Source organism: Zeus faber (genome assembly GCF_960531495.2).
Source record: "Zeus faber genome assembly, chromosome: 1".
NCBI lineage: Eukaryota > Metazoa > Chordata > Actinopteri > Zeiformes > Zeidae > Zeus > Zeus faber.
This window is the reverse complement of record NC_137193.1, coordinates 14,308,703-14,331,355: the sequence shown is the minus strand read 5'-3', so window position 1 is coordinate 14,331,355 and position 22,653 is coordinate 14,308,703. Positions and strand designations below refer to the sequence as shown.

The 22,653-nt window shown below is 44.2% G+C and overlaps 1 protein-coding gene across 1 annotated transcript; it reads right to left on the bottom strand.

The window, feature by feature from the left end:
* Positions 1-191: 191 nt before the first annotated feature.
* On the bottom strand, positions 192-21,638 carry ehmt2 (euchromatic histone-lysine N-methyltransferase 2; the record flags this gene model as incomplete). The annotated part of the gene is made up of 28 exons (XM_080008090.1): positions 192-904; positions 2,674-2,849; positions 3,108-3,186; positions 3,318-3,404; positions 3,589-3,704; positions 5,090-5,173; positions 6,079-6,223; positions 6,920-7,087; positions 7,239-7,393; positions 7,650-7,754; positions 8,081-8,182; positions 8,268-8,390; positions 10,315-10,421; positions 11,059-11,141; positions 11,519-11,755; positions 13,684-13,997; positions 14,187-14,330; positions 16,830-16,966; positions 17,465-17,560; positions 17,851-17,959; positions 18,539-18,634; positions 18,747-18,814; positions 18,907-18,985; positions 19,755-19,808; positions 19,979-20,046; positions 20,335-20,487; positions 20,615-20,696; positions 21,612-21,638. The coding sequence occupies 28 exons, from the start codon at positions 21,636-21,638 to the stop codon at positions 724-726; spliced, it is 3,375 nt and encodes a 1,124-aa protein (XP_079864216.1). The 3' UTR covers positions 192-723.
* Between the last annotated feature and the right edge of the window lie 1,015 nt (positions 21,639-22,653).

The window sequence follows — 22,653 nt, the reverse complement described above, 5'->3', positions numbered from 1 at the left end:
TTTTAATTCAGTCATTTATTCTGGTTAAAAAAATAAATAAAAATTAAAAAAAAAAAACTGCCTCTCCCTTCAATGACAAGAACGACGTGGTGTTTCCTGCGTTAGGTGTATCTTGAAAACATCATCCACACTTACACCAAAATAATGAATAGTCCACAGATCAATTGATTTGCAAATTTATGTCGGTTTACATGCTAAAAGAAGAAAATGTATACAAAAAAATACAAAAGACAGGCTGACGAAAACATAAATGGATGCTTTGTACAGGTTACAAATGACGGTAAGTCGCACTACAGATTTCATAATTATGATGTGAGAAAATGAAACTTTATCTTGGCACAGCAGAGAAGGCAGCTTATATTTCATAGCAGACTCCTAGTGCATAAAAAAAAAAATCCATGACTCATGGTGGAAAAAGTCATGATATAGTCCACATCTACTGTATGTGAGCCGATATAAAGAGTAGTGTTCTTAACCCAAGACCACGGTAGCACCCACAGAGCTGACCATCCCAGTGCCTTGGTTGATAACGGTTGACAGTTTCAGATGATTTAAAAAAAAAAAAAAAAAGATATGAAAAGGTCCACTATACTCCATAAAAGGAGAGGGGGATAATGAGATCAATTAAATAAAACCCAGTTTTATTCTTTTCTTCGTTTCAGTTGTCCATTTGATGTGAAATATGATGTGATTTGGTTGACGTGAAAGGCCCACTGGGCGAGTCTAAGAGTTTCCTGGAATGCTCGTCCCAAATTCAGGTCCCGTGTCTGGGCAGACATCCAGCCGTGCCAGCCGGCTCTGCTCCAGGGCAATGGCCTCCGCAGAGTGTTTACATTTCTCTGACCCACACTGGCAGGTGAAGTACTTGCTCTTAATGTCCCAGAAGCGGTCGCCATAGTCAAACCTGAGGGAAGAGACAGATTGTGGGTGATACTGACCAAGGGTGGTCAGCATCACCCACAGGTTTATAATTCTACATTTTAAAAACAAATGCGAAAACAAAGGACGGAAGGCAAGTAGGCAGGAGGGGAGGAAGAAAGGAAGGAAGGAAGGAAAGTAGGCAGAAGACATGAAACAGAGGGAGTATAGGAGGAAGGAAAGAAGTCAGGGTTTTATACACTAAAATGTTTGGATTCTAGGTTAAAGTAGGGTGTCATTATCAGAACATACACTGATCAGCCATAACATTAAAACCAACACTCATAACCACTAATATGGTGTAGCTCCCCCTCGTGCCCCCAAAACAGCTGTGACCTGTGGAGGCATGGACTCCACAAGACCCCTGAAGGTGTCCTGTGGTGTCTGGCACCAAGACGTTAGCAGCAGATCCTTTAAGTCCTGCAAGTTGATCAGGCTTGTTGTTCCTGCACATCCCACATATACCTGATCACATTGAGATCTGGGGAATTTGGAGACCAAGTCAACACCTTGGACTCTTTGTCATGTTCCTCAAACTGTTCCTGAACATCTTTTGCAGCATGGCAGGGCAAATTATCCTGCTGAAAGAGGCCAATGCCATCAGGAAATACCGTTGCCATGAAGGGGTTTACATGGTCTGCAACAATGTTTAGGTAGGTGCTACGTGTCAAAGTAACATCCACACGAATGCCAGGACCCAAGGTTTCCCAGCAGAACATTGCCCAGAGCATCACACTGCCTCCACCGGCTTCTTCCCATAGTGCATCCTGGTGCCATCTCTTCCCCAGGTAAACGATGCACACACACACCATCCACATGATAGAAGACCACGTAGAAGAAAACGTGATTCATCAGACCAGGCCACCTCCTTCCATTGCTCCATGGTCCAGTTCTGACGCTCACATGTCCATTGTAGGAGCTTTCGGTGGTGGACAGGGGTCAGCATGGACACTCCGGTCTGTGTCTACTCAGCCCCATACGCAGCAAGCTGTGATGCACTGTGTGTTCTGACACCTTTCAATCACAGCAGCATTTACTTTTTCCAACAATTTGTGCTACAGTAGCTCTTCTGTGGGATCAGACCAGACAAGTTAGACTTGGCTCCCCACGCGCATCGATGAGCCCATGGGCGTTCATGACCCTGTCGCCGGTTCACCGGTTGTCCTTCCATGGACCACTTTTGGTCGGTACTAACCCCTGCATTCAGGGAACACCCCACAAGACCTGCCGTTTTGGAGATGCTCTGACCCAGTCGTCTAGCCATCACAATTTGGTCCTTGTCAAGGTGGCTCAGATCCTTCAACAACATCACACACCACATCAACTTCAACAACTGACTGTTCACTTGCTGCCTCATACATCCCACCACTTGACAGGTGCCAAGATGAGCAATCTTATGCACTTCACCTCTCTGTGGTTTTAATGTTGTGGCTGATGCGTGTATACTAACATATACTGTTGTAGCAAAAAAAAGAAAAAAACACACACACACACACACACACACACACACACACACACACAGACACACACACAGACACACACACACACACACACACACTATTGTATCAGAATATATTCACAAAAAAAAAATCTGATACCAAGAGCACTGTCAAAACCATGATTTGATACAAAGAAGAACGTAACACGCATCAATAGAGAAAATGTGCTAATTTGTCCACTAATTTCACCCAAAACTGTGGTGGATCTGTTCGGTGCCCCTGGTATCGACCAACACTGAACGTTTAGGAGTCGTACCCAAGCTCCTGCCCATTGAGGATGTCTCTGGAGCTGAAGAACGCGATGCGGGGAAACCTTAGGTCCTGGTGCAGCATGAACACTCGCACTGGGATGAGGTTCGGGTCGCACAGGTGGTTGATGAAGCGGCTGATGTTGCCGTAGTAACGGGCGTCGATACAGTACACCTCGCCGTCCTGACCAGAAAAGAGAAAGAAACAGACGGCTGGATGGATGAAGTGTTTGCAACCTGGGGTCCACGGTCCCCTGGAGGTCCTCGAGCAAATTGCAGGGACCAAAACAAAATTAAAAAATAAAAATAAAATTCTGCACCTTTCCTAAACATATTTTCTCCCGCACAACATATGCACTCAACCTCCCTCCCATCCCCATCCCTCCCCTCCCTGTCCAATGTAGCCCTAAAAATAAATAAATAAAATGGTTAAAAGGCGGACCTTATTGTCTAGGTCAAACAGGTACGAGTCGTCTTCTCTGACGTCTGCTTCTGCGTCTGAGATCAGCTCGCCCACGTATCTGTTTTGAAAAAAAAAACAAAAACAAAACAAAAAAACAAACACAACAAACGTAAAGTCCCTCGTCCTCAGGGCACTCGCCCCCTCCCCCCCCCTCCGCCGCTGCCCCAAGCGGCAGATCATCCCACTTACTCGCAGATGAAGCTGCCCTGGGGAATGTCCTGCAGGGCGCGGACCCCCCAGCCCATCTTCTCCGTCCGGTACAGCTGGAGACGAACTCTGAGGGGGGGGGGGGGGTTAGGTGCCATCAAATCGCATTGAAATTCAGATGCATGATTCCATAAAAAAAAAAAAAAAAAAAGACAAAACATGAAACAAACATCAACGCAACAACTTCCTGTCTCGTGGATATAGTGCACGTTGCTACTTCCTGTTAACCTGTGCGAATTTAACTTCAACTTACTTGATTCCTGCTTGGACAACCCTGTTCTTGCACGTTCTGTAGCAGGCACACGCCAGATTGCACTCAAATATGAGCGGGGGTTCGATCTTGTTGAACTCTTGGAGCAACCGTTGGTCCTGGAAGTAGATAGAGGAGGAAAAAAAACAAAGTAACCAAAGAGTAAAGCATCCAAGGCCCTTCGACTCGGTGAAGGCTTGATTTATATTTGGCGGTGGGGGGGGGGGGGTGTTAGTCACATACCTGTAGAACCACCCCCCCCCCTCCCCGGGATCTGGACAGTTTCGCTTGTTACTATGTAAATGACAGAACTTTTCTATTTTTACTAATTAGAAAGACGCTGGGAAACACAAGTAGACCTTTTAGATCTTTTGCCAGGACAGAACAGTCTCGTGTCGAGCAACACGCTAAGCATGAGCGCACGTGAGGGAGGATATCAGTACACGAAAGCCTCACGGAGAAATGATACTGATGGGCTCAAATTTTAACTCAGGGCTCATTCTGGCAATAAAAAAAATGTAATTCAAGGACTTTCAAGTACTTTATTTAAGCAATGTTTTTTCATTTTCAAGGACTTCATGCAAAACAAATATAAACCTTTTTTTTTTAATCTGATCTGTATTCATTAAAATACAAGATAATCTTAGACTCATTGTCTATTATTAATATTAGTATATCTATTATATCTACATATGGATCGTTCCCTTGAAAGCACCATAAAACATGTCCCAAATGAATTGACACACATATTCACAGAGAATGTGAAATAATTTATTTAAATATTACAAGTACACAACGCCTACGATATGGCCCACTTAGTGGCTCTAAACAATTTTTATTATTTGAGTGTTTTTTTCCCTGTGCTTTTCTTATAAAAAAATGCATTCATGTAATGCGCACAGAAAATAAAAGATGGTAATGACTGTTCGCTTTGCTTATTTTGGATCAGTTTAGTATAAAAAAGGCGGAACACACAATGACAGTGCAAAATGTCGACTCCATCGCTATTCTTCATATTGTCATGCTTAAAATAAATATTTATTTCCAAAATACGAAGTGCTACATTGTTGCAGTAATGTAGGGTTACATTATTGTAACAACGGATGTGTTACGGTAATGGATTTTTTAATAACAAAAGCACAAAAAAACCCAATATCTAAATAATACCCTAGTTCAAAACAACTAAGTGGGCCATTTAGTAGGCGTTACATACTCTAATATTGAAATGAATTATTTCCCATTCTTTGTGAATATGTGTATCAATTAATTTGGGACATCTTTTATGGTGCTTTCATGACCTAAATCAATTATTAATCTCATTGTTATCTACTATTATAAGCGTATTTCCACCCACGCTGGATTAAATGTACATTTCCTCGGCATAATCAATGTCGTAAAAGCGATTCTGGAGACGATTTATTATATTACAATGTGAACATCAACGTTTTTTAATCGCTTGGTATAAATGAGGTGTGTGTATTGAGGCTTGTAGAACGACATTTACATTTACCTTGTCGTACCAGCAGCGGATGCTGAGTTGTCCACACAGGCAGTTACTGGAGGAGCAGTCGTCTGAGCAGCTGCAGTGCTGAGGACCAGAAAATCCCTCATCACACTTAAGGCGTGTTTCCATTACATGTCACAGGCTCAACTCGACTTGACTCTGTTCGCTTTAAGTACGTCACAGTGCTCCAGTACGGGGGCTCCTAAACTGGTGTCCACAGCTCACAGGGGTTCATCAAAGGAATGGAAGGGGGCCCGCAGCAAAGGTTTCAAAAACTTTTTGTTTGACTTCTAGGTTTTTATTTACATTTTTCAATAAATATGTATGCTAGACCTCACTAAAGATGGTGCTGGTTTTCAGTTTGGTCAGCAAGGTCTTGGCCAAAATAAACAGTTTATCAACCTCTGGTCTCATGTATACAAAACCTCTGGTCTTGCGTATACAAGCATGAATATTCAAGAGTAAAGAGCATCATATATTCAAGAGTAGCAGATGATAGTTGAGAATGCATTAGGTAAAAAGAGAAGTGCTATTTCTATTTAATTTGATCTTCTTCATATTTATCCCCCGGACAGGTGTTTTGGTTTACATTATGTTATGGCCGGTCATGTGTCATGTAAAGGATGCAATACTATATACAGACGTGACAAATTAGTTAGTACCCTTACAGCTCATTGAAGCTGACAAAAAAATCTTCATTCCTCCGAAAAGTGATGAAATTAAAAGCAATTTTCTCATGTATACCTGCATGCCTTTGGTATGTCATAGAGTGTCTTTTAATTTAATCACTTTTCAGGAGGAATGAAGATTTGTTTCAATGAGCTGTAAGGGTACCAACAAATTTGTCCATGTCCGTATATATTTTTTTAAACAGTCAAAAGAGAAAACAAAACAGAGGATGGTGATGAAACAGTGAGAAAGAGCAGAGATACAGAAAGAGTGATGAAGAGCGAGAGCGAGATGGTAAGCTATTTTTGAACATGATTTACCTGCAAGTGTGTGATGTTTCGGTCTATATTCATGGCGGAGGTTTCGCAGTTCTCCGAAACGTATTTGTAGTCGGAGGGGCAGCCCTCATCATCCACCGCGTTCACACATGGGATGGGGACATTCTCGTAGCCCTGAGCAACGTCACTGACACAGCCAAGTCACAAAATAACATGAAACCAAAAAGTCAGCATGGTCTGTCTTTCTGGATGGAAAATCCAGAAAGGAAAGAAAAAAATACACACACACACACACACACACACACACACACACACACACACACACACACACACACACACACACACACACACACACACACACACACACACACACACACACACACACACACACGTACTCCTCACTTAACGACCTACCTGTTTAATGACCGTTCTGACTTACAACCAGCTCTCCGACCAGTCGGTATTGTATGCTGCGTACAATACTGCGGCGTAGGGTTGTGTCTCAGCGTCAAGCATCTGATCACCCTTTATATACTATAGACACTATATACACTAAATATACAGAATATATACTATGTACACTATATACATCTCATCACCGTTCACAGTCTCGTTCCTGCAGTCTGTCAGTATTCACTATACTAGTGTTCGCAATGGCCACGCCCCCTTACCGTGAAATAACACTGATCCTTGCATATCGACCAATTCACTTAACGACCTGGACTTAGGAACGGAACTCGGTCAGAAAGTGAGGAGCACCTGTGTATATATATATATATATATATATATATATATATATATATATATATATATATATATATATATATATATATATATATATATATATATATATATATATAGGCTGACAACAAATCACTGTTACCTGCAGATGATGCGTTCAGTCCGGAGCACGCGGTTGGCGATCCCCCTTCGGAGCTTCCTGTTGATCTGGAGAGCGACCCACACGGGCGTGTCGGCTCGGGCCAGAGTAAGAGGAGTGTCTCCCTCCCGGTTAATCATGTCAATGTCCGCCCCCCTGGACAGGAACAACCTGCAGCGGGTCGGGGCGAGAGACACGGCGCTACATAGAGGTTTCTGACCAACGAGAGACGACGAAAAGAGGAAGGCGTCCATCGGTTGACTGTCGATAATCTTCTTGTTAAATCATAATAATCCTAATCTTCTTAACTACGTTGACTTACGTGACGCACTCCAGGAAGCCCTCTCTGGCTGCAATGTGCAGAGGAGTGTCTCCGTGCATGTTGACGGAGGAGAGGGAGCAGCCGGCGTTCAGCACCAGCTCAGCGATGTCCACGCTTCCTGCGAACGACGCCCAGTGCAGGCACACGTTCATCTCCTGGGAGGGAGGACAGTGTTTTGCAAAAAGGAGATGAAACTTTTTTTTTCTCAAATGTTTTCCCCATCGGACTGCATTGACTCATGGTGACAAGCTGCAGCACCGCGGTTATAAGGTTGTGCTATTAACAGTTATCTACGATGGGAAGCGACATTTGGGGATTTTGGGATGGGAAGCCCAGCAGGATGTCTTAAAAAAAAAAACAGTTGCCAAAAACCATAACAATGACACGGGACAGTGCTTCAACTTCACGCACCTTGTCCTTAATGGTGACGTCGGCTCCTCGGTTCAGCAGCGCTCTGATCACATCGATGTGCTTGTGTTCAGCAGCCCAGATGATGGGGGTCCATCCACCGCTGTCCTGAGAGGAGGAAACAAACTAAATCATATTAAGTGTAATCAGGCCTGCCCACAGAAATCATGAATGGCTGGGCACCGGAGAGGGTCCGGGGGGGGGGGGGGGGGGGGCGGGTGTCAGAGAGTGACTGAGAAAGTCTCCCTGTTAAGCACAGCCTTTATGTTTCACTCAATGAGGGACATCAAAAAGACATCTACAATATTTGTGTTCAAATTCTATTTACTGTTTTTATTATATTTTTATTCTGAGATCTGAGAGATCCTGAGTGTATCTACTGCTGTAACGATAAATGAGATACATTTCGGAATAACAACAGACTCTCCGCTCACCTGGGCGTTTATGTCCACCTGCCCAGTCTCCAGCAGCATGTGGACCACCTCCAGGTTTCCCAGTTTGGCTGCGTGGTGGAGACCAGTATAGCCATCGTCCTCCTGAGGTACAAGAGGGACAAGCACAGAGGTAAGGGAAGAAAAGCAACTTACAATATTGTCTTTTGGATATAAATAATCAACTCACAGTGTGATAGACAGCGGCACCACTCTGGACCAGGTACCTAACCACTTCCACATGATTGTTGATGACCGCTTCCAACAGAGGGGTCCTCAGGGTCTTGTCTTGGGCGTCCACTTTAGCGCCTGCCTATAAATACATAACCAAAGATTTTTTTTTTTTTTCAAACGAAGCTGATGATTAACTGTGGCATTATAAGGCATTATATGCATATTAGGGATGCAACGGTACATGGTATGTTATCAAACCGTTTGGTATGGCCCCTACAGTTAGAAGAATCTTTAATCATTACATGACACACCACACTACAACACATGCATACACAGACACACACACGCTTTGGATGGTGGCGGGTGAAATGTGGCCTCTGCTTTTGACCCATCCTGGCTTATCCTTCCTCCGGGGGGCAGCCAGGAGCAGTGGGCAGCATTTGACAACGCGCCCGGGACCCTGGTTCCATATGTCCATCGCTGGTCAGACTACTGCTACCATGCTGTGCTGCTACCATGTGTGCATGTTTTTGGTGGGGGTCCTTACTGATGTTAGATGGAGGAAACCCCATGTGAGCATGGGGAGAACATGCAAACTCCACAGAAAGGCTCCAAATTGGGAGATAACCCGCTGGAGCACAGTGCCAACAGTGTCCCAGGCTGGAATCGAACCCAGGACCTTCTTGCTGTGAGACAGCAGTGCAATGCACTGTGCCACCGTGTTCAATACGCGCACACAAACTGGGGTATCGCGATATCACTGTAGAAGTCCACCAGACGTGTTGGCGCAGCGTCCGGGCGCAACATGTCATATGTTCTGCATCCTATTGAATCCACTGTTGCAGGTCCATTGCCACGTCACGGTAGAAGTCCACCGGACACAGCCTGCAGCATGGTTTTCCACCGGGTGCGTGGTGAAGCGTCCCAGACGCATCGGTGTTGTCATAGAGAGAGGAGGAATATTGAAAACAGCGATTTCAATATTTTTTAGCACACAGTTTGATGATACTGTGGCGCGTGGCGGGGTCGGAAGGCGCTCTTATTTCTTGCCACGAGGCTACAACTACCCCGGGGTTGTGGTGTCCAGTCAGAAAATAACAACTCTGGGATGGCTGTGTCCCTTTTTATTGCAGACTTCTCGTCAAACAGCGTGTTTGTTCTTTGTATTTAAAACGGGTCTTGATCAATAAGCAAATCCATCGGCAGCTCTAGGTCTCTGGAACAATGTAGGCTCATATAAAAACATTTAAATTGGTTGCACTCTCACAAAAACATGTCTATGTGGTTTTATCTCCAGTTTCTATGGAAAGGCTGCGTAGCCGCGCGCAGTTGGAAAAAATACAATAAAATAGACCTCTAATGCAAAAATAGCTGCAGCAGTGGTTTAACAGCCTGCACTTACGGTACGCCATGCTGCGCCGCACCCATACGCTGCCACGTGGCATTTCTCTGTTTTTGCACGAGAAGTCTATTTTTTTTTTTTTAGATAAAACGAGATAGAAATGTTTTTGTAAAGACTGCCATTAATCAAGGTGTCCAGTCGGAAAATCAACCCCTGGGATGGCCGTGTCCCTAAGAGTGACAAATAAAGATTCTTCTTCTTAAGAGAGAGTCAGGGAGAAAGTGTCCCCATTACGCATGGTTTTGTTCCATACCGTTCCATATGCAGTTGTTTCGTTCCATAAGGAGACGCACACATCGTCTGTGCCGTGGAAGAGAGGGAGACAGGTGCATAAAATGCACCTCGATCACTCGCCCTCCACTCCCCCCCCCCTCGGGGTGGCCCCCTAGGCCTATAGGAAGAGGCGGCTTTACTAGTGATTTATAGACAGAGTACTATGAAAAACATTTTACACCTTTTGACTTTTTTTCCATTTCATTTATTATGATTTCCTTAAATATAAAGATACCTAAACCATACCGTTACCGTGGCCCCAAAACCGTAACATATTGAACAGCCCACTGTACCGTTGCATCCCTAATGCGTATATAGACTGTTTTTCAATGCATTCCAATTTGCTCATTTGAAAACATTTTAATCTACCACATGTTGTGCATCGCACCTGTACCAGCATGTAGCAGACCTCCAGCAGGCCTCGCTGAGCTGCAGCGTGCAGAGCAGAGCGTTTGTTCTGGGAGTCCGGCTGGTACGAGGGGTCGATGCCCTCCACTGGGAAAAAAATTTAATACATTTATATCTCCCTGCGCAAAAGTGATTGTGCAAATGTTTAATTACGTTACGATTTGGATAACAAAACCAGGGGGAATATCGCAGATTTTCAATGATCACATTTTTTTCAGGGACATTTCAAGCACTATGGCACAAAATGGACAAAGTATTCCAGTGCTTAAATTTCCAAAGACAAAATTCAATTGAAGCAATCAAGCACCTCAAGGACCTGGTACAAACCTTGATAATAGAATTGTGGAAGAATTTGCCAGAATCTTGTCTTGTAATCAGCAAGACATGAACATACATACAGTGTATAATCCCCATGACAGAAACCGTTCTCTCTAAAATACTACATCCCTCACAGTTGGATAAAACAAGTATGACTGAGTTTTCAGGGGCTTTAGCAGCCGCCGTATTGCATATTGGCATACAATGCTATACATTTCTGTAATTATATGAATTATATTCTAACTTTATTATCCATCGATGACCACAGATGTGTTTATATTAGTAAAAATGTTTTCGCAAATTGTTGCCCTGATGTTGAAACATCTTCATTGCAATATGCAGATACAGCACATCACATTTTTATTCCCAATCATGCAGCCATAATTTAAGTCATGCTGGCACTTACTGAGCATGAGCAGCACTCTCTGCACCTCGCCTTGCTTCGCTGCAGGATAGAGCTGCCGGGGATGGAACCGCAGCTTCTTCCTCCTGAACAACCACAGAGTACGGGAGGGAGACAGAGTTGACTGGAGAAAGTAAGGAACTGTTGACGTTGAAGACTTTACTCGTGAGGAAGTAGAGTTGCTCCAGTTCAGCAATTTGTTGGTAAATTTGATGTTTTCACAAGAAAATATAAAAGTTTTTTTTAAACATCCATCCTAAATTAGTAACTGTTCTCTTTACTGTTACTTTTATTTATTTAATTATTTTTAGTTGACAATTCATTGCCATACAAAAAATTGTGATGAACAACTACATGAATTGAGTGAGTCAGAGTTACATAGAAAAGCAAATGTAAAGCCCATTGTATAATAGAAACATCAAAACATGTCATAAAAAGTAGGACCATTGATCCAAGTAGTCACCTCTCGGTATCTTGTGTCAGAATGGCCTTCTGCAGCGCCGCCCTGCTGGCCCCAGGAGGAAGTGCACTGGGGCAGACCAGCTTCCCGTTGGGCAGACAGACGGAGGATCCCACGCTGTCCACGCCTTCCTCTGCCGGGGGAGCTGTCTCCGTGGGCCCCACCGAAGCTGTGGGTTGCGGGGGCTGCGGCTGCTGCTCCGCCTCCCGCAGGACCACGCCGTGACCCCGCATCCGTGCGCTGGAGGAGGGGGGATAATGACGTTGAAGATCGGAAATATGTGTGTGTGTGTGTGTGATTTTGCAGCATAGAGAAATACTAAATAATTGGAAAAAAAAACATGCTCTGTGTCAATTTCCTGAATCCTAAACCAACGATATTGATCCGATCGACTACTTCAACTAAACAGCGACAGACACTGTTAGTTTGGGGTTTATAGAACACGATGATATAAGATTGACATACGATTTGTTTTTCTCCTTTAGAAACACAGAATAATCGTTTATCAGATTTTGTATTGTGGCTATTCTCTTGAGATCACTACTACTCTATTTTAGCCTGATAGTGTCCAACACATGCATCATTATAGCAAAGGTTTGGATTGTAAATAAATTAATAAATGTCTGGAAATTGCGTTGGCTCTGAGGAGTTTACGTATCTGACACTGACTCATTCAACTGGAGCATCTTGTATAAACACAGTTGACACAAATATTACTTACAGCAGATCTACACCGATCAGCTACAACATGAAAAACAATGACAGGGCAGTGACTAACGTTGCTCAACTCGTTCTATTGGCACCTGTCCAATGGGTGGGAGTCAGCTGTTGAAGTTGATGTGTTTGAAGCAGAAAAAATGGGCAAGCGTAAGGATCTGAGCCACTTTGACAGGGACCAAATTATGATGGCTAGACGACTGGGTCAGAGCATCTCCATAATGGCAGGTCTTGTGGGGTGTGTTCCCGGTATCCAGTGGTTAGTACCGACCAAAAGTGATCCAAGGAAGGACAACCAGTGCACCGGCGATAGGGCCATGGATGCCCTAGGGCTCATTGATGTGCGTGGGGAGTGAAGTCTAGCCGGTCTGGTTTGATCCCACAGAAGAGCTACTGTAGCACAAATTGGTGAAAAAGTTAATGCTGCTGTGATAAAAAGGTGTCAGAACACACAGTGCATCACAGCTTGCTGGGTAGCAACAGACCGGTCAGAGTGTCCATGAGGACCCCTGTCCACCACCGAAAGCACCTACAATGGACATGTGAGCGTCAGAACTGGACCATGGAGCAATGGAAGAGGGTGGCCTGGTCTGATGAGTCACGTTTTCTTTTACATAATGTGGATTGCTGGGGTTAGGGTCCAATCCAATCCAAGGGGGCCCCACCTCGCAACTTATACCCCTTTCCCACTGCACCAAAAACCCGGTAACACCTGCCAACATCCGGCATTTGTGACCAGCGGGAAAGGAAAACCCGAATCTCAGTCCCGGGTCCAATGACCCAGGTTTTAATCGGCTCGACAAACACCTTACAGGGCAAGGGGAACACAGCGATGTCAAGGTAAATGTCAATTTGAATGCATAAATAGACCACTGCGTACCTGTAATTCTCACACAGAACTTAAGCCTATCATGTAAACTGAGAACAGCAGAACAGATCACACAGCAAGAAATAACAAGACATGTCAATATATTTCCAGGCAGAACGATCCCTATTCCCTCGTGGCATGTATAATCCCTAGTTTCCTTTCCATTAATAACATTAAAACTAGTAACAATACAAGTCGTAGTGTACTTCATTTAAAAACACAACAATATTACCAAGAACATGAATGTGTGTGTTCATCCAGCTTCATATCATATTTTGTTGAGCAATAAAAGATGCACGTTAAACTCACATCAAACTTTTTCTGTTGTGTGCCTCCAATACGCTTTTGTGGATGTAAAAAAAAAAAGTTAAAAAAAAAAAAAGTGTTTGATATCTTATTTAAATGTGTGATATAGGATTTATTCAGGCATCAATTTTAGTTCCGCTCTACATAACTCAGTCAATCTCTTGCTCCCCCATTGCAGAACCTCTGCACCACCTCTAGGGGGCTGCTCCCGAACTTGAATCAGTTGTTCTTCGTCTATATTTCTCTCCTTGCTTGCTCTGCATGCAGGCTCTGTTACCTGGCGGGCTTCTCGGGCCTCTTGGCGTCCTTCATCCCGCCAGTGGACGCCGTGAGGGAGGGCGAGGTCATCGCGGGGGGAGGGAGGGACGGCGTGGTGGTGGACGAGGCTGACATGGTGACCACGGTGGTGGCGGAGGCGAAGGAGGGGACGGTGACTTCCTGTGCCTCGGAGGCGTCCTCGCCGCAGTGGGGACAGAAGAGCATGCCGCCGTTCCCCGTGCCGCGACCGCGGCCGCCGCCCAGCACGGTCACACAGCCGCGGTGGAAGCGGTGCGCGATGCGCTGGTCGGGGCAGCACTCCAGGAATGTCCCCTGGAGGAGGGAGGAGTAGGAAGGAAGGAGGGTGACGGCCCAAAGATACCCTATGAGTCCACAGGAAATTCCCCACACCCAATCTCCAGTTGCAGCATCACACGTTGCAGCTAGGCGGTGCTATGGCAGGCAACAATTGAAACGGAGTCGAGAGATGGGGAGAAATGAACTGCAGTGAACAGAGTTTACCGCTATGCAGAAGTATCCACATCCGGGGCAGCAGTGGTGTTTGACCATGTGTGAGCGGTGGTTGTCACAGAGCAGCATGAGCGGCACGCGGCTCGACGGACGCATGGTTTCCCCCTTGACCGTCGTACTGATACAACTCCTCAGCTGAGCGACACAGGAAGAAAGAATACGGCACCGCCAGATGAGTCAGGGGCTGACGATACATCGATATGGCATTGATATGCTGATATGAGACTAAATATCATCTGGGATTGTGGTTATGGTAAGGCTGAGCGATAAAACAGTACCGATAATCTTCACGATCAAATCTTCCACGATAACGATGAAACAATTTGGAGATTTATTTTTGATACAGTTATTTGAGTCCGTTGTCCTCTACCTACAAAGACACGACACGAACAGCCAATCGTACAGTAGAGAAACAGCCATGTGACACGAACAGCCAATCGCCTGACTAATGTTAGGGTCCAGGTTAGACGGGGCCTCTTCCTTCCTTCCTTCCTCCCTCCAGAGAGGTGGGTTTTTGAGTCACTCGGTCACTCAGAGCTCAGAGAATGCCCCCACCGGCCTCAGGGCCCATAGAGCAGGTGCACCAGAGACTTCCGACGGTCGAGCCAGCTACCTTCCGGTTTAGAGCTCTGCTAATTTGAATGGGATAAAATAATTTCATTGTGCGGCCCTTCTAGATTTTCCAAATATTAGCACACCGAATAGATCCAATTCTGACAGTGAAATGAGTCATTTCGTGGAGAGGTTGCGACGCTCAGAAAAAATTATCCATGGTTTTACAGTCATTCCTTTCCCCATGATTGCATGCAGGAAAAAAATGCTTTTTTGGCCCCTGTCGGACCCAGTTGTAATTACACGGTTTGACCACTATGTCAAATTGGCTTCAAAGCACAGTGCTGTTCCTGGGGGCTAGCGCAGAAGAGGCACTCAACCAATCAGAGCTACTTTCACTGACTCACAAGCTCCTCAACTCGAGTTGACAGCCGAGTATCAAGTCATCCAGTCACTCACTCGCACTCGCTGAATCATCAAAGTTCCACCCACTCCCAGTCCCCAGTGATTTACACAATTTGGCCACTGATTTGCTACAGGAAAATGAGCCATATCATTGTTATAAAAGACTGAAAGACCAAGAATTCTCAAAGGCAAATTGTTTATTTTTAAACAAGTCTTAATTAAAATTCTAATTTAAATGAAATGTTATGATCAATCAGAATAGAGTTGTACTGAGAGTGATTCTCAACCCGAGTCACTGACTCGGGTTGAGAATCACTCACTCACTCAGACTCTGAGTCAGACCTTGACAGACTGCTCCGGGCAGGCTGGGAAAGCGAGTGATTTGTGCTGCCCGCGCCAGACCAGTCAGGGCTGCCAGAGTGAGTACTATGAGGCCCCCCAGAGCTCACCAACTTGATCTCGAACTCGCCCTCCTTCCAACCTGCGTGGCCCTTATCTCCGCAAAAGGAGAGCGATTAAAAAAAGAATCCATGATTTTCAGTGACATCTGACACGGTCCACTCCAAAGGCCCCCATATATAATCAGAGAACGCAGATTCTGGAACTTTTCGGACTGTTCTCAGACAACAATGATGATTATATATATATATATATATATATATATATATATATATATATATATATTTATTTTTGTTTACATATTTATTATATTATTTATTCAGTATTTAATGTCAAGCCATGAGAATACACTTAAAACTGTAAATTGAGTATTATTAATAATAATAATACAGTTATATCGTAAAATAAACATATTTTGGCAACATTTTTGGCCGTATCGTCCAGCCCTAGGTTCGCAGCATAGTTAAATGCTGTTTCCTGAACTTCTAAGACTGTTCCAGATGTTCTACAGTAGTCAACGACTCTACCTGCACGGTCATAATATCCACAGAACCAAGGCCTGACATTGAACCACCAACAGTCATCCCCAAAATAATGTCAATATTGAGTTAGTTGTCAAAACATAATGGGATACTGGTTTTTGAAAATATTGCCCAGCAAAGTAATGATATACTAGAACATTTTTAGAAGGTGTGAAAATTTGCAGACAAGATCAGTCAAGGATACGTTTATTTATTTTCAATTCACTTCACACAATTGTCAAAACTTTCTTTCTAAAATCACAGCCAATTAAAACAGTTTAAAACCAGACAGGTTTATCTGAGCTAATTAACATACTGCACATCAAATTTATGAACTTGTCTTTTGATACAAATAGAAATATTTAAAAACAGGTTTATTGTTTATTATTATATTTATTGTATCTTGCAGAATTGTTACTGTTCATTGTTTATTTTTGGTTTTCTAGTTTGTTATGTTAATTTGATTGTTTATTGTTATTTTGGGGTTTATTGTATATTACTACATATTTTATACCTTATAGTTAATTTTGGGGCTTGCTCATTTTTCAGTGTTTTAGCAAATTCTTTGTTGCAATTTTTGCCTAGTCCTATTACTTTGTTATCATTGTCTGTTTTTTTTATGTGAGCTGCTGTAGCACTGCAATTAACCTACGGGGACGAATAAAGTATCTATCTATCTATCTATCCATCCATCCATCTTCCTGACAGATGAAGACTTTATGTACAATATATCCTAAACACAGTGCTGAGCACTGACCTCTCCGTTGATGCTCTCTGTGGCCATGCACTGGCGGCTGAGCCGCTGGCCGGTGGCGTCGACGCGCGGAGCCTCCATCCTGCAGCTGCAGAGAGGAAGCTCCTCCAGCCGCTCCATCTCCCCCGCATCGCTGCCTTCTAGAGGACAAATCCAAGGAGACCCCTCTGCGTCAATGTCCAGTTAATGTGGTGAAAACCAAACCAAAACACAGTCAGGCTTACATACAGTATGCTGGGTATTTTAACCATTTCAATGCCACTGTCGATATCTTACTGATGCAATTCCTATTTATTAATTCCATTATTAATTAGTAAGGTTTAAATCAGGGGTCTCAAACTGCAGGCCAGGGGGACACATGCACGAGACAATTTACTGTGGCCTGCTGCTGTACATAGCGATAATATAATGATAAATCTGGCTCCCAATCGTTTTTTTAATTAATCCACAAAATGTTTGCAAAATATGAAATAGAATATAAGTTTTCACTGATTTTTTTTTTTTTTTTTTAACTGGTGCGATTCCAATTTATTAATTCCATTATTGATGACAAGCCAATGGGTCCAGATTTTCTGACAAAATGTGACTCAAGCAACCAGCGTATTTTATGTTAATATGACACATAAAATGAAAGCTACCGTGATGAGGGGAGAGCGTTAAGCTGTCTGCAGCAGCGATGTCCAGGGCTCCCAGGGGAACCTCCGTGTACTCGCTGGACCTTTCCACCAAACCTGCTGCTTCCATCATTGTTGGGGCCAGATCACAAGCCAAAATCAGTGGTACTCAACTCGGGGACCGGGCCGTCAAACAACACAGTGAGGCTTTTCTGAAGTTGTTGAATAGATCCATAAAACATGTCGGAAAAAAACAAAACGTTGATATACCGGTAATTCACCGGCACAAAAGCAGATTGTTGGGGAATGTCAATCCATAACATCATGCAAAAACAGTAAGGATAACATCTTAAAGAGGGGGAAAAAGGTTTTGATCAAAAGGAATACAAAAAGAATATTAATTATTTTACCTCCGGGTGTCTCCAACCCATCTGCTGTGTCTTTCTGCTCAGACCGGCTCCATGGAAACGCCTTTGTACGGTTCTTACTCTGGTCCTCCTTTTCTGCCGATTCCAAGCCCTGTAGGTTCGTGAGAATTAATGATAAAAAAAAAATAAACTCATAAAAAAAAACAACTGTTGTTTGCTGTGTTGTCTGACGGTTAACGCGGTTTCTTAAAAGTGTGGACAAATCAATGTTTTGAAGTGCAGTGAATGCAATTTAGAGACTAGAGTATATCTAAAGAGATAAGTTGAGTAAAGTTACAAGTGATAAATATTGACGTTTCAAATTTTTTGGCCTACGAACGGGAATTGAACAACACTTGCAAAGCTTGTCTCCTACTCCTTGTCTTTCCTATTCTTGCCGACTTTGCTTCAAAAACAAGAGCTTGAAAGGGGACATAAAATATTGAAAATCCCATGTTGTCTTTTTAGACTAATATGTTCACTGACTCCTCTTTATCTTGCACCCTTTCCTCCGCCACACCATCTTTAGACTAAAAAGAATGTGCATATGAGACGCCAAAATCATATCATACAATATCATACATTTTTGTGTCTTTTTTTAAAGTAAGGTAAGTGCGGTACAGTGAAGTGCACAAACAGGGATATACGTGATGGTATTGATATTGACTGTAAACACATCAAATCAAAGCACCTTGTCTGTATATCGTCGATCGGCTGATTCTTCGTCTGTGTCTCCCAGCCAACCACTGCTCCTCGCTGGTGTCACCTTGGTAACAGGCTCCGCCCCCTTTCACAAAGCCAAAACCCATGTTATTTTGAAGATCCAGGAAATTAAAGACATAACACAGAATTATTTCTAATGTACAATGAAGGTAGAACTAGATCAAGTTCGAAGTTACCTCTGGTGCTTGGGCCTCCTTTTCAGGTGCGCTGTCTGATAACGGATCCAACTTTCTCTTTTTTGCAGCTGTTGGGACATAGAGACACCGTCCCAGTTAGAAACCAGGTAATTCAAGTAACAATAGTTAACATGAGAGTATTGTGTACTTGCCCACTGACCTGTTTCACTGTTTGAAGAAGGGCAGGCGGACGGTCCAGAAGGAATAACGGGAACAATTGGTGTCTCAACATGGTTGACCTGAAACAAATGAACGCCAGGTCAAAATTGGTCCAAACTTAAGTGAATAACTCTTACAATACAGTATAAAGCACCAAATTTGAAAAGTTTTAATATAAATTGGTTTGTGTTACACAGACGTTGCACAGCCTTTCCTTTTCAAAATGTTGTTTTATTAATCTTTTATTTAAGAATTCAAATTTTCAAAGTCTGAACCATCATATTAATAGAACTGCAACTACAAATACTTTAGTAATGTAAATGATGGGCAAATTTGATGATAAAATTGTCACTGCAAGTTATCTGCACCCAAACAATCTTGAAAATGCTTACCAGGAGTAGGTACTAGCTATAATGTGGAACAGACCGACATTCCCATTTAGGGGAAGGTTGTGAATCAAAAACATAAGAAATGTAAACATGAAACATCAATCACAAACAACCAATTAAATTAATAAAACTTTGTTTGATAAGTTTCTGTTGATTGATTAATTGATTATTCAATTCATTAATGATTTCACGACGAATACAAATGCTCCACTGATTAGAAAACATCCAACTGAAATTTTATTTGTGGGTGGGCCAAATTCCAAAAATTTTCATTTCAATAAATGTCTGTTAAGTCACTATCACCGAGTAAGGTAACACAAAGGCGATTGAGCATTACGGCCCACCGATGAATCTTGCATTGGCAGTATTCTGAGTACTGGGTGTCTGTGGCGACTTTCCTGCCATACATTCAAATCACAATTGTAATTAATTAATTAATTAATTACGTGGTTTCCATCACCCAGCAGTAGTTGGTCCAGGTGCTAACGTCACACAGGTGACACTGCTTGGATCTCTGGGAAGCGAGGTCCAAAAACACACCTGAAATTACCGCTTTTCACCATTGGCGCCGCCAAAAGCAACGAAACAGAAATCTTTGAGATTGCCACTATAATAGAATAGAATAGAATAGAATAGAATAGAATAGAATATCTCACGGCATTAGATGGTACGATGTGGGCTCACCTGCATGGGAGGTGGTCTGCTCATGGTCTTACGGGCCCGGTGGATCTTCGATGGGGCACTGGAGACAGCTGGCGAAGTGCAAGAGGAGGAAAGAGGAGCCGGCGGTAGGGCAGCTTTGCTGGTGCCAGGCCCGGAAACACTCATTTTGGCCCTTCCGGGGGACAAAGATAGAGAGATGGAGGCGGAAGAGGATGCTGACGAAAGAGATTTTGATGCATGTCCTGTGGGAAGGGTGTACATACAATTGATTAGGTGTCAAATTCAATAGATTCCCCCTTTTTTCCTTTTTAACGGAGCCCCGGATACAGTGACATATCCACGACAACGAAAATAAGCTCAATGAATGTCAATCTCACCTGCAGCAGCTTTGATTGGCGGAGGGGAGGTCGGCGCTCTATCGCTTTCCCCTCCAGCTTTAGAAGCGTCTCTCGCGGGCGGTAGAAACGGAGACAACGAAGCCATCCCAGCGACAGGCTCCGTCTCCACAACAGCCACAGTCCCGGCATAACCTTGGACAAAACGGCGAGGCCACATTAGGCTTCATGACAACTAGGCCAAAATGAAAATAGGAAAATCACTCAAACGCCATAGACATTTTACCCATAAACTGTTTGTTTGAACGAGATCTAGACGTACCTTCCTTAACGTGGCTGGGAGCAGCGGTCGCCTGCGTCTGAGTTTCCAATGAATCACACTCAGGTGACTCCTTGTAAAGGACCTATGCAGACATTCAAAAAGCCAACAATATCATGTTTCAAGCAAAAAAAAAAACAAACGGGTCGATTTCAAATTTATAGGGTTGCGGGATATGCAGATTTGGTTGTGGATAACTCCGTAGGGGTTTGGATAATTCAGCTGTAAAGTATGAAGAGTGGCTCCTCTTTTCTCCTTTTGCTCTGGTTTATGTCCAAATTGGAAGATAAAAGTGCTTCACACGGGGTGCTTGAATGTACCAAGGAGTTCAGAGGCGTTGATGTACCCCACCATCACCATCCCAACGGCCATGCAGGCCGATCCCCGGGGCACCGGGTGGCACTTAAGAGTACACTCTGGCGAATGCCCCAAATCAGACGGACGCGTGATGGGTCGCTGGTGCGTTTGACGGTGCTCCCAACAGTCCCTTCATCCCGTACATACACATGTCCCATCTCCATGTTTACCCACAGCCAACACCATCAACGCCACGCATCCGGTGCGTGGAACACATTGTGTTTTGAACGTAGAATCGTGATTCTCCCGCTTTTAAGACCGCGGCGCTGGTTTAACAATACGTGCCCCTGCCTACAACGCAGCGACGCTTCCCCGGAGACCAAGAACCTTGCGTCCGAGAACGTACGTGGCGATCACGTCCACGTTGATGCGCGTAAGCCCTGGACCGCCACCGAGGCCCCGTTGACCCCCCCCCCCGCCCCCCCGCCGACCCGCTGCGCCTGTGCGCACGACAACGTCGGGCTCCGCGCGACACCGCAAACAAATGATACCGCGGCGCGGAGCGGAGCGGCAACGGGCCTCAGCGCCGCCCACGGACCCGGTACGCGCTGCGGCGGTCACGTCTCTCGGGGAGCACGTAACGCGGCTTTCGGAACCCCTCCCCTCCCCCCCCCTCTCCCCTAGCGCGCCCGGGGTTCGCTACCTTTGTCGAAGCATCGGGCGCCGACATGTTTCGCCGAAGGAACCCGACGTGCTCGCAGGCGCGTGACGTAGTGACGTTACGTCGCCTGCGTGGAGGACACGCTGCCTTCCGCCGCGACTCGGAAATCGGCGACTCCCGGGTCCGGGTACTCGCGTCGCAGTGTCTCCGCTCGGGGAACCACGGGAACCCCCGCGGCAAAGGTGTGTTTATTCGTAAATATTGTAAGTTCTAGGAGATACAAACCGAGGAGTTAACATAACATTAAAAAAAAAAACGAGTGGTTATTGGCTAAGTAGGGGCGAAGTTAGGCCTTTCGAATAAGAAAACATGTGGAGGGATCTTCTTCCACCGTCGCGGTGTGTGCCGCCATGTTACTGAGCGTCGGATCTGCCAGAGCGAGCTTTCGGTCTTTATTAAACGGCAGTTCCATTGCGCTTCCCAGTAGGGGAGTGCATTTTTCCGAGTTCCAATTCGTTTCAATTCAGCAACAGCTTCCCTTTGGAGGATACAACCCCCTTATTTCATTCATTAAAAAACACTGAGCTGAAGTCAGTTTGATACGCTCGACTCCAGCGAAGTGTTTCCGGCAAATGTGTTCAACGATCTGATCCCGAGTCAGTTGACGTCGTCGTCACAGGAAGCGCGTCTCACGCTGCCTCCAAGTCCCACGGTGGAGGTGGTAACTACGAGCTTCCCCAACTTGGAAGGAGCGTCTACGGCAGTTTGGATAAATGTGTGAATAAAAATGGCAGATAAAAACAAACCAAAACTGAACAACATACAAATATAAAACACAGACTGGACTTTAATATAAATACAGATAAATCAATGTATACAATTTATACTACTATACTATACCATGTCTAAATTGGCCTACATGTTAAATACGTTCATATAATGGTTTACGGTTAGAAGGCCTGTTATGAATTGCACTTCAAGATGTTATGTTTTATGCTTTTGTTCTTCCTTTCCTTTATATAATTTTTTTTTTTTTTGTCTAATGTAATAAAGCATTTTGAATTGCCCCTGCGTATGACGTGTG